The sequence below is a fragment of the Odontesthes bonariensis genome, chromosome 23 (genome assembly GCF_027942865.1).
Source record: "Odontesthes bonariensis isolate fOdoBon6 chromosome 23, fOdoBon6.hap1, whole genome shotgun sequence".
NCBI classification, from domain to species: Eukaryota; Metazoa; Chordata; class Actinopteri; order Atheriniformes; family Atherinopsidae; genus Odontesthes; species Odontesthes bonariensis.
Window position 1 is genome coordinate 29,122,436 of NC_134528.1, and position 13,114 is coordinate 29,135,549.

General features: G+C 41.2%; 1 protein-coding gene across 1 annotated transcript in view; it reads right to left on the reverse strand.

Moving 5' to 3' along the window:
* Nucleotides 1-13,114, reverse strand: part of radil2b (Ras association and DIL domains 2b) — a 39,476-nt gene that overhangs the window by 11,829 nt on the left and 14,533 nt on the right. The window contains exons 6-10 of the mRNA XM_075457640.1: nt 8,928-9,224; nt 8,411-8,809; nt 7,889-7,926; nt 7,568-7,791; nt 7,086-7,198 (exon numbers count right to left, since the gene is read on the reverse strand). Coding sequence (XP_075313755.1) covers nt 7,086-7,198; nt 7,568-7,791; nt 7,889-7,926; nt 8,411-8,809; nt 8,928-9,224 — 1,071 coding nt within the window. The remainder of the gene's footprint in view (nt 1-7,085; nt 7,199-7,567; nt 7,792-7,888; nt 7,927-8,410; nt 8,810-8,927; nt 9,225-13,114) is intronic.

A 13,114-nucleotide genomic window follows, 5' to 3' on the forward strand; every position in this document is an offset into this window, starting at 1 on the left:
CTTTTCTTGTTCGTTAGAAAGAGAGCCTGGACAACCACAGCTTTGTTCGAGCTAATTGTACGCAGACATCCCCCTTCCCCTCCAATCTCACTCTTACACCCACAAAGCATCCGAGGCCAGTGCCAGCCATAGATCCGCATTCCTAAAAAAAAGCTGAATATGGCTCTGAATGTGGGCTTGGCATGGTTCTGCAACAAGAACTGCTGAGTGAAGAGCACTGAAGGAATCCACCCTGAGGAGATCAGTTACACTTACTGTAAGGCCCCTGCAGCATGGGCAGGCTGAACACAGACAGGAGACCTTAGCAGCCACAGCTCCCATCATGCATAAGACAATGGAGACTAAACGTTTGGCCAAAGCGTTGCTGGTTGGAAAATGTGGCTCAGAGGAAACAAGCCAGCTCGGATTAATTCTCTCAACAGCATCTGATTCTGAGATAACCACATGCATCCGTGGCATGTATTAGTCCAGAGTTAAAATAAAAAAAAAGTACATTGTCTGCTTATATGTGCATTCTTTATGACGGACAAGTAAACAGTCTGCCCACAAGCCTGTTAAAGTGGGCCTTTATTCATCACTACATGTCGGCTGCTGGAATGGCGACTCACCAGTGGCGTCTTTTGTTTGCAATACTTTAGCAATAACCTTTAAATCAGACGGACAAGCATTAAATATCTCAGAATACACATATTCAAGTTCAATTCCAGTTCTGGCATGATTTAGATGTGTGAAGATGGAAGACTTAGACTAATCTCAACGTCTGTCTTGATGATGAGTTGAGGGAGAGGGAGAGAAAAAAAAGCTGTGTTTTCATATCCCCGCTGACCACACTACAGAAAGTGTTGCCAAAAATCCCTAAATCCTGAGAACTCCTTGAACCTGCCAGTAAGGTACCAGGTTCACTACGTAAGAAAAGAATTAGGTTTTCGTCTAGGTAAAGCTGGAGACTGACTCCTGTGACTTCACAACATTCTTCACGGATCTAAGTTTTTTGTGATCTGACAGTCATGATGGATAATACAAGTGGATTAGCCGGCGGGACTGAGAAAAATTAAGAGTGCGTTAGATGAAAGCAAACTAAATCTGAAAGCCAGACAGTCCAAAGAACAGCCGAAGAGCTTCATCTCCCTCTCCGTTCAGCCAGCTCCGATCAGCTGAGGCCATTTAGTGTTTGAAATTTTGGCTCCAAAATGACCAACATTATTTGATTATCAAAAACGGTTTTGGGATAAGCACAGAGGGGCACAATAAGTCGCCATAAAAGGTAGGCTCAGTGAACTGAATGAGCTGACCATCAAATATCACATAGACTCCAAAGTTCAAGCAACAATCATAAACTTTACATTTCCCGATTATTTATGGATTTACTGACAAACCACATCTGGAAGCCATTAGGGTCGTCAGGCTGACTTTCTGAGAGAAGTGAATGCTACATGAGAGCAGGTAGTTAGATAACCACATCCCCCTGCACTGAGCAAAAATGTGCTGCCTCAGACTAACAGGACAGCAGCTATTGAGGAACTCCTATAGTTTCCTCTTTAGAGATTCAGTGAGCTGAGTTCCTTTTTGCATGGGAAGCTTACAGTATAAAGAACACTTAAACCTGGTGCATCAGGCACCAAGTCCCTATGAGTTCCAACTGGCACAACATGTAAGACCTCGGCTTGGCCGCTGCTAACATCGTGGCAGACCACTAATGTTGTCTCGATACTTGACATGTCATGGCCCAGCTCTCTTTAAATGGACACTGCTGGTTTGCGTCACCCAGGTCATTGGAAGGGGAGTGTATATCTGATATTCATCCATCAATCAGCTATTTCTTGTTCGGCTACTGATAGGGGAGGAAGAACTGTTGACAGAGTATGTTAAAAGTCATTGTATGAACATAAAGAGGCCGATCTCTTCAATAGCATTTTTTGGAAGGCATTTTGACGCACGCCCACACAACTACACTGGAAATTTGTCTGAAACTTTCCTGGGCGCACATCCATGGGTGTGGTGCTGCTTCAGTGAAAATGCACATAACTGGATACTGTGGCCACAATGAAATATTCTTTTCTGTTGCTCGAGGAAAACTGAGAGAACAAAGCACAACACAAACTCAGTTCAAAGATATACAGTAAATGTCCTAGTTTATATTTTCTTTTTAGGAGGCCTTGATATTTTGAGAAAATGGCAAATTCACTTTTTCTACCATGAGTTTGTGAGATGAGATGAGATGACCGAGCTCACTCTCACGTTAGCTAAGTGCGCTAAGTGTGAAGCTAAAGAGCACACAAAGGTTATTAGCTTGGCTTAGCATAAATACTTAATTCCATTAGCTTCGAAATTTGGAGCTGGCAATCATGTCCCACTAGCTGCATTTTCTCACCGACCAGGCCAGTAACTATGAGCAATAGAAACTGATACAAATTCATTAAGCAGCAACCTTAAAAGTCTGAGGTACATATCCTGTCAACAAAGACAGATTGATAAAATCCAATATGAAAGTGTCAATTAAGGGGAAAACCTCCTTGAACAGTCTGGTTGGGATTGGGTCTAAAACACAAGTTGATGGTTTAGAAGAGACTATTGCTGTTGTTAGTTCAGAGAGATCAACTGGGCAGAAGCCGTCTAAATACAAATCAGGTTCTAAAGATACTTCTAAAGCTGCTGTACTTGATGATACATCACTGATAATAGTGGGAAGGACTCCATCAATCTTTTCTCTGATAGAAACAATTTTATTAATAAAGAAGCTCATGAAATCATCACTGCTGAGAGTTAAAGGAATAACTGGCTCAGCAGAGCTCGGACTCTTTGTCAGACTGGCTACAGTGCTGAAAAGAAACCTGGGATTATTCTTATTCTCTTCTATCAATGATGAATAATAAGCAGTTCTAGCTTTACGAAGGGCTTTCTTATACATTGTTAAACTATCTTTCCAGACTAACTGAGACTCTTCTAAATTAGAGGAACGCCACTGTCTCTCCAGCTTTCTTGCAGTCTGCTTTAAAGCACGCAGCTGTGAATTATACCAAGGAGCCAACCTCTTCTGACTGATTACCTTCCTTTTCAGAGGGGCAACATTGTCCAGTGCTGTACGCATTGAAACTATAGTGCTGTCAACAAGAGAGTCAAGTGCTGCTGGAGTAAAGTTTAGGTAGTCGTCCTCTGTTATATCTGCACATGGCAGTGAAGAAAAGGATGATGGAATTAATTCTTTAAATCTGGTTACAGCATCCTCTGATAGACACCTTCTATATGTAAATTTCTTCTCAGAAACTGTATAGTCAAGTAATGTAAACTCAAAGGTTATCAGAAAATGGTCAGATAAGACAGGGTTATGAGGGAACACTGTTAACTGTTCACTCTCAATGCCATAAGTCAGCACAAGATCAAGGGTGTGATTAAGGCAGTGAGTCGGTCTGTGAATACTCTGAGAAAATCCAATAGAGTCTAATATAGAATTAAAGTTCATATTCAGGCTGTCATTTTCAACATCTACATGAATATTAAAGTCACCCACTACAATGACTTTATCTGTACTCAGCACTAACTGGGATAAAAACTCTGAGAATTCAGATATTGTCACTATTGATAAGTTAGATAAAAGATGTATTTCAATCTAGAAACTTTTAAGGAACTTTTTCTTTTATTACTTACGATGACCGTGGACATGTTTAACATTGGTTATGAGAAGTAGAAATGAACCGAGACATGATTTCAGAGACTTATCCAACAATTTGAACATAAAACACTATGCTGGAGTTAGAATTCAGGGTCTGTGCGGACAAAAGACAGTGTCAGAGAAAGCAGGAAAACAATATTGCACGTCAACGTCAACTTCACATTCTTTTTAGGATGCTATTACTCACATATCATATGTGGCCGAATTCAACTGTTTGCTCCATCGATTAGTTCCAAAACAATTTATATATTAATTTCAGCAAATGCTTTGCATCCACTTTGGAAACAGGCTTGATTAGCTGAATCGATTGAATTAGCTGAAATTTTATGCCTTTTAATTTTGGATTCAGTAGTTATAAATGATTTTTTGGATTAATTTAGTCACCATAGCTAACTTATAATGATCAGGAGACATAGACAGTCACAGTGATGCAATGTTTTGTGCAGCATCTGTTCTGTTACTTCCAACCAATGGTATTATAGAGAATAAAACAAGTTTTTTTTTCTTTGTGTCATATTTGGTCTAATATTTCTCTTATATTGTATTTGGGTACTGTTGTGGGTAATTAAGTATTACTGAGTTATTTTAGTTGCCCCACTGAAAGGAGATTAGAAATTTACCTGGTTCCAGGGATAAATCTTGGCTAGCGCCTGCCCTGGTTTCACCACAATTTTCACAAAATTGGTGTTTCAGCTGCTACAGAAGGCCCCACCATCGTTCACTCATTTCTAGGTTTCTCCATATATTATTTAGTAAAGAGCAATTAAAATTCAGTTAGCTTACCTTAGCTGTTCTTAGCACTGAAGACCAACAACCAATCTAAGCTGGAAACCAGACTGATGAGTGCAGTAAAACCTCTTTTCCAAAGCGTGTTGCGGCTCAACTCAACCTGACCCTACGTACTTTTGGTGCCAGATAATTGTCTCTACACTGTTTCCCACTTCAGTGCATATGATTTCAGTGCAGGGAGGATGAGCTGATTTTCATAGTAACGCCACAAGGAAACAAAGTAACAGAGATGGAACCCAAAGCTGCATGTGGAGTGGCCACCACACTGTGTAGCTTGTGACCAGTAATGGGTAGATTATGAGAACATAGTAGGCATGACAATTGTGTGCCAAGGAGCTAATTCAGTCTCAACTTAGGAAAAAAATATATTTGGCTAACCCATGGTCTGTAAACCATACTGTTAAAATCCACACCACCCATGGATTTCTAAAGCAGGGATTTACAAACGACTTCCTTCTTCTGGTAACAAGAACATGGTTGACATCCGTCTGCATACAGCACTGAACCTGCTTTGTGTACACGTCACAGTTCTCTTTGAAAGGTCAGTAGTTGGCAGTGTTTTTTTTTGGGGGGGGGGGCTTTTATGCCTTTAATGGATAGGACATTTAAGAGAGACAGGAAGCAGGGTGCAGAGAGAGAGGGAACTACATGCAGCAAAGCGCCGTCTGATGTGGGACTCGAACCGGGGCCAGCTGAAGCAAGGACTATAGCCTCTGTACATGGGGCACCTGCTCAACCCACTACGCCACAGACCACACCGTTGGCAGTGTTTTTGTGCCATCTTTTAGTATAGGCTCAGTTTGCTTGGAGTCTTCGTTAAAGTGGTAATAATAAAAAAAAAACAGCTGCCAGGTACCATCAACATCAAAAACCATCTACATGGTTTTATAGATAAACTCAGAAACATTGAGACATGTAGGATTGCGACGTATCATTGAATAGAAAAGAGGCACAAAGGTAAATAAGAACACAAAGGCCTGCAGGGTCTGAAAGCTGAAACTACAACCTGAAAGACGCAAGGAAACTGTCGAGCTGAGAGAAACTGCTGAGTCACTGATACTTCTATGTGAAGTTATTACTAGTAGCAATTACTATCACATCACATATCATCATTTGATGCACTGTTAACCTGAAAGTATTTTTACTGACTGAGTATGAACTGTTTTTTTGTAATCTTTCAGCATTTTGTGTATGAAGCCACTACCAATTGAAAACATCAGTCAAACATGGAGCCGCTATGAGCCAGAGGAATTACTCTGTGATTTTTGACTGGCGTACCAATGTGCCATCTGGCTGCAACGTTACTCTCTCTTAGTGGCAGAGTATTTAACAACCTGTTCAACACATGACTTACGAGGAGACCGTGCCTGAAAGAAGGACCTGTACCAGCTGTCTGTAAGTATTTTAGAATAAAACTGCCAGTCAATTTTTTTTCGATTTTTTTGTAGTGCGGTAGTCTGAGTTTAGTCGTGTGCTTGTGCGTGCTGCTGTGAGTGCATTGGCTTTTTACTTTATTCTCTGTCGTATGGTAATATTGTGCTTGAAGAATTATTGAGTACTACTGATGTAAAACTGACGCTGCAGCAGAGAGGTGGAGTGCAGTTGAGTTGGTCACTCCACACCCTAAAACCTGCTGGTCTGAAAAGAGCTTTAAAGCTGCCGTCGGCAACTTTGTTTTTGTCATATTAGCTTGAACTGTCATGGGATTCTGAAAGGAGAATATTAAATAGGCTGTTTAGGAAAAATCCCGAATTCTGTAGCTCCCTGTAATCGTGCTTGCAAAAATCGAGCGCTCCCGGCTGTTTTTAACCAATCACGTTAGGTTTATTATTGATCTATGATCTGAGCAGAACAGCCACCAACCATGTCTTCCATGCTGAGCGTGAGTCTGCCCCCAGCTTGTGTGGGCGCATACTGGTGTGAATTCACGTGCACAACCTCGTCCACAGAGGGGGAGGGACCTGAAAGTTGTATCAGTTCGAATTTTCCGACTTTAGACTCGGAATTTTGAAAACCTGCCGACGGCAGCTTTAAGTTCTTGGTTTTCAAATTAGGTGTTGTTCTGTCTGTCCGTGCGTTTTGACAAAAGCATGCCTCAGACATGTCATTAAGACCTCAGAAAAGTGTGTCACCTTGTAAGAAAAGCACATATTTTGTTCATTCTCTTTCATTTCAGTGACTGACTTCTCTTCAACTAATCAGCTAAAAATAAAAGTTGCAGTGCAAAGTTTCCTCCGGCATGAATAGTATTCATCCTCCGCCAACACTTACACACAGACACACAAAGGCCCTCGGTGTCCTGTCTCTTCTCCAAGTCACAATGACCCCAGTGTGGTCTGGCAATGTGGCCGCTCAGTCTATTAGAAAGCTGTCAGAGTGGCTAACTAGACTCTTTATTCTCAGTCCATCTCTGATTATTTTCCTTTCTTAAGCTGCACATCTCAATCATCAGTGAGTGAACAGATGAAGCTGTTACAGATTCAAACTCTACTGGCCAATATGCTCTCTTTTTGTCAAAGTAAGGTAGTTTAGCTTCATGGGCAAGGCAGCAAATGTAATCAATTCTTGAGATTGTATTATTGCCAAACAAATGAATCTAGAGAAGTAAAGCGCAATCATCTGTTACCTTGGTGATGTAGTAGACACACTGCTGGAAGGCAAGCATGATGACTTCCTCCAGGACAGCCATTGTCTCCTCACTGGCTGAGCGGACACAGGACAAACGAAGCTCCAACAGCACTGAAAAGAATATTCACAAATACATTTGTATCTAAAAAAAAATGAAAATATGTGAGTTTAAAATGTGGACTGTGATAAAAGTTAGGATGAAAAACTTGAAGCCTGATTGATGAATTAGTTGGGAAGTAGCACTGGTCAATAGCAGATATATTGTTATTGGTAAAAATGCCGCTGTTAATTGTACAAGAATCTTTTTTGTTTTATTTTACATGTTGTAGGAAAAAATGTCTGTGATCATCTATAAATCATGGAATTATACAACCCGTGCATTGTACAACCCGCGAATCTGTGTAATCAAGATTGGGATTTATGGTGCTGCTTAGAGCAATATAATGGTCACATGATTGCAATGTCACCAATACCACCAACCTAAGTTCTCCACTTCCTTGCTTTCATCATCGCCCCACTCTTCTTCCTCATGTCCCTGCGCCTTCTGGTTTCTCCACTCCAGGATGATAGGCAGCTGGTGCTGAATGAACTGCAACAATTCCAGACTGTTGGACATCCACACCACCAGAGGGCGCAGTCCCGAGATCAGCTCGTGCAGACTGAGAACCTGGAGGTCTTCGAGGATTGTACCTTTCCCGCTGAGACTAAAGAACAGGAGAACATAAACCCAAAGAACTAAACAAATCAGCTGTGAAAATAAAAGTAATGGGTGGCAACAGAGAAACAGTAAGGTGTGCTTACACTTCAGGCTGAACTGCAGACAGGTCCTTAGTGTGCTCCTGCAGGAGAGGAAACCGTTACAACTTTCACCCAAACTCATCTTTTCCTTTCACAGTAGCAGTTGCTTTGATTGGTTGCTGTACACAGTTGTAGAAGCGCATCTACAGCTGAAAATCTCTTGTTTGGAAGTTCATGTGTGAGCAGCAACAGTAAAGAGTAAAACAGCCCTAACCCAAATGTCTGCACGTTTTCCCTGAATGTCTCTGGTGCTCATGTGCAAAAAGAAAGTAGGTGAATGATCCTGTAAATGATTCAAACCCTTGCTAAAAAAGCTTAGGACAAACTCATTGGGCTTCTCCAACTCAGGAACAATGTGCAGTGCTGCTGCTGCCATTTTTCTGGTTTTGCTTCTATCTGTAAAGTGCAACAATGACATTCGTGACACTAGCTTTGTAGCCCATGTCTATTTTTCTGGATTAACATGAAATCTTGAACTTGAAGTCTGTCGTAACATGGTCTGCAAAACCTCTTTTCCCAACTCACCCACATGGCACTCTGAACTCCACTTGCAATAAGCAGCAGGAGCCTTCGGAGGTCTGAGGTGTGAAGACACGCTGACGAATACTGAACACACACGGCCAGCAGAAAGGACACTGTCAGCGTTGGTCTGTCAGTGACACCGCTACCTCCCATAGCTACAATCTCCTTGACAATGCAATCTTCATTCTCAGCATCGTAGTTCAGAGTCAGGCTGTGGCCTTCAGGTGATTTTAGAAAGGGGGGCTGCCTCCAGTTTGAGCTCTGGAAGGCAGTGCAGGTTGAGATGCAGCTGTTGCAGAGGATCATGTCTGTAGCCTGGCTTCCTGTGGCTGCAGAAGGGCTGTCACTCAGTATCCACGGAGCAGCAGACAAGCTCGGCTCAGGAGCAACTCCGTTAACATCCTGCATTTCCAAGAAAGAGACAAGAAATATGAAGCAAGAGTCTCATTCATGCATTTGAAAAAGGCACGCCGCAGTATTCTGACAGCTTTCTTTGGAAAAGAACAGTCTCTTACAGTACCTTGTGCATCAAAGTTGAGGGATCTTTAAAAAGGAACAGGTACTGCTGTCCCAACCCAATAACATCGCCAGGTCTTAGCTGCACGTCATTTCTCAGAACTTCACCGTTCCTCGTGACCGCAGCATCCTTGCAAGGGCAGAGCACGATGGGGCCACCAGCACTGTGGCGATGGAAGTAGCAGTGCTTTGGGAGGATGTCGGTGGCAAAGAGAAGGATGTCAGCTTTTGACCTGTCTTCAGGATGACTCTGTCGACCAACAACAATGTGCGGGGCCGCCAGCAGGTAGATGACAAAATCCTGAAAGGAGAGAATAACGGGAAGTTACCTGACAATGACTGACCTGAAACAATTCTCCAACTTTCAGTTTCCAGCACTGTAACATCCTCTTCCTCTCCCATGGATTTCCCCGATGATACAGTTCCATAAGTGCTGCTCTCGTTGTTATTGTTGTTGTGAAGTCTAAGTGGAAGAAATCCAATCCCAGAGTTGCGTCACTTCATTGTGGAGTCTTGTGAAAACACCTTCTTTCAATTCTAAGGTTTTATTTATCAGGATATAATGATTGAAAAAAATGATCAGCTGATCCTCACCAGGTCTTAAAATGAGGTAAATACAGCCTCTATTGAGCAACAACACACAAAAAATAACACCATGTCCATCCATTCATCCATTTTCTATACCCGCTGAATCCGTCGGTCGGGGATCTATCCCGGCAGTGTTTGGCAGCTGGTGTGAGGTGTTTGTGCTGATATGCTGTGTTTGGTTTCCTCCAAACGTGCTGCTGTGCATTATGAGCAAACATCTCCACTTTGGTCTGCTCTGTCCAAAGGACATTGTTCCAGAAGTCTTGTGGTTTGTTCAGATGCAGCTTTGCAAACCTAAGCTGTGCTGCCATGTTCTTTTTAGAGAGAAGAGGCTTTCTCCTGCAGCCCTTCCACACAAGCCATACTTGTTCAGTCTTTTTCTAACTGTGCTGTCATGAACTTTAACATTGGACATGCTGACTGAGGCCTGTAGAGTTCGAGATGTGGCTCTTGTCTGAACCTTGGGGTGAACTTGCTGAGATGTTAGGGAAACGGCCTTATAACCCTTCCCAGATTGATGGGCAGCAACAATTGCTCCTCTAAAATCATTGCTGATGTCTTTCCTCCTTGGCGTTGTGTTAACACACACCTGAATGCTCCAGACCAGCAAACTGACAAAACGTCTGCCTTTATGGAGGTGCTATGGAGAGTTTAAATAAATGTTTGTAACTTAAAAATGTCCTTTTAAAAGAAATGTTGTCCAACACTGGTCTTTAAATAATTTCACTTTGCTTGAGCACTCTGCAAGGTAATTCCATAAGTCGATATCAAAAGAAGCATGTTTAAGGAAGTGAATGGGTAGAATGAAATGCCTGGGAGATAATGACTTACGGGCAGGCTTGCATGCACTTTGTTTTCAATGATAAGTGCTACTTGTTGTCTTCATTAGTCAGTGTTCAGAAACTGTATGTAAAATATGGACGTAACCAACATGACATCCATTTGTTTTGTGGACTACCAGTTTGATGCCTCGACTTTCGCATGGCAAGTTTATTGAACCTCCGAAGTGACTTCACTTTTCGGAGCCCCTGGTTATGTCTGTCTTATACAAACACTCTAATGTCAGTACATTTTCAACACTGTTTTTTTGTGGTTTTAGCTTGTTTTTAGAGGAGCAGAGATATCCAATTCTGTAAATGTTTATGTTCTTAATGTCTCCAATTTCAATGCAGTTTTTATAAATGGATTTCTGTGGAATGTCATCATGCAAGCAGATTTCAGCAGTTTTTTTTTTTTATTAGAACCAAGCTCCTACTGAACTTTCAGTAGCAGCTTTCACAGCTTACTGAACTAAGCTGTGAAAGATCTTTTGTGTAGTGAACTCCCTAAACTGATGAAAAGATGGATGGAAATTGTTCAAAATTCCCTTTCGCAAGAATAGAAAAATATTGTGGATCCAGACAAGTAAAAGGACAAAATGGGGTCCTGATGGTTATGGAAGTCTCTGCATGCCAACTTTGCGAATCAAAGTGCTAAGCTCTTTTTCATACCATAAAACCTTTTACTCATTCTAAACACTGGGATTCTCAATTCAATGTTTATATTTATCTGAACATGCAGTTAATGGTCATTTAGACAGCTCTAAAATTAATTTCTGGTCAGAAATAGTGTTGACATCCAGTGATATCTCACCATATTCAATGACTCATTCATTTGTTTGATCAGGCCTGTCTGTGCTGCCAAACTTCCACAACAGTCAGTGCCAGCAGTTGTCTCAGACTGGGTTAGCTGTTACACGCGTCTTGTAAAGCAAATTTACAGTAGCTGTAAATTCTGTTTAATGTGCCAGGACCTGTTGTGAACATTATAACTTTGACTTATTGAGCCTAGTGATTCCAATGTAAAAAAAACAAACAAAACAAAACAACAATGAGGTAATTCAGTATTTCGTCAGCTTACATTGTACACAATTTTATATTAAAACCAAGTCATTTTCAATAATTGAGTTGTTTCATAAGTCAAAAAGCATTCATGAATATAAAAATGCATTTTCAATAAAATAAATATTTATAAGAATCTTGTGGTCTGCAGACACAGTTCTCCCTGCGGGGTTTGTACGCATGCAATAGAGGTTCCTTCCAGATTTAAAAAAAAAAAAAAAAAAACAGATGGTGGCGGTCAAATATCAAACCAGAGCCTGCTCAGAAAAAAATGGATGGATGGATGTTTCATGTGGTTTATCACCGGGTGTTGAGTTTATTCTTCCCAATGACAGCATGAATGGTGCATGCAAACACAGATTCTGACTGAGTCTTTTGCCCCATTGCCTGCAAAGTAAATATTGGGACCCAAATTCTTTTATTCAGTACACAAATCTTTTCAACATTTAGACTCTGAGGCATCACTCAGCCCAACAAATAACTGTGCTATGCTTTGCAAAAGTCTTGAGCTGCTCCCCATTTCTTAGTGTGTTTCTTCGAAGGCGCCAGACTTTCTTGTGGTCATCGAAAATGCTTTTCAGCAAGAGTTTTACAGGCTTTCTGAAGGTCTTTGAAAGTTTTCCAGGGGCATTGGTTGCTTTTTCACTCATTGTCAGTCCAGGTTACATAGCTGAACATTTTCAGAGGAATGTGTTTTTTATTTGTTGAGTCACTTAAGACTGACCAATGCATCATTCTCAGATAAAAAAGGCACCTAACTCAAGGGATGAACCGACACTCTGTATACACATAACATAGATCCTTCACTGTATTCTGAATTTATGTTGAAGCAAACAATGCAGGGAGGCATTTTATATTGACACTGACTTATTTACACAGTTTCAAACAGTTGGTGTTTGTGAATGGCCTCAACTCTGACTGGTGTTTCCAAACATGACTTTAAATGCATATGTACTGGTGATGTAAAATATTAAACGGCAGCAAAATGAGAGGAACATTTTAGTTTGTCTGGTTGGTCTCCATACTCCTGCCACAAGGTCCTGACATTGATCTAATTTAGTTGTTTTATTCATTTTCTAAAAGGTTGTGCTTTTAGTACTATGCAGGCTTTGATAGTCTCACTCAGTGAAAACTTTTTGTCTATTAGAATTATGGTCCAGGTCCAAACCGGATTAGGCAAGTAATGTTTTGTTAAACCTAGTGAGAGCACAGTTTGCAGTGATTATTACATGACGTGCGTCTTTTCCAACTGGAGAGATATAACATGCCAAGTTGAAACTGACCGAGTATTTCTCAGGGGAGACTGATTACTTTTGGTAGAACAACTGTGACGCACAACATTCCCACAGTGTTGGACAATTAACCTGTCTGTCTGCATGTGTGTGGCAGCCGTCCACCGTTAAAAACCCACTGGTAATCATTCCGGAAGCAGTGTCAGGGTTGTCCTCTTCTGTTTCCTGATCACTGTTCTGACTGTTCAGTTTTTCTGCATGCAGCTTGCTGACCTTTACATCATGGTTCTTTTCACTATCTTTGTCTTTACATGTCTCTAGACTAATTAAAAAGCCTTTTAAAGTATATTATAGTAGGTAAAAGTCTGATATCGCTTACTCTAGTGAATGCACATGTGAATATTTTGTAAATAGCCCATATTATGTGGTTGTGTCTACCAAAAGTGATATGTTGCTTGATGTTGGAGTCTGATATCATGGGTGGAGGGAGG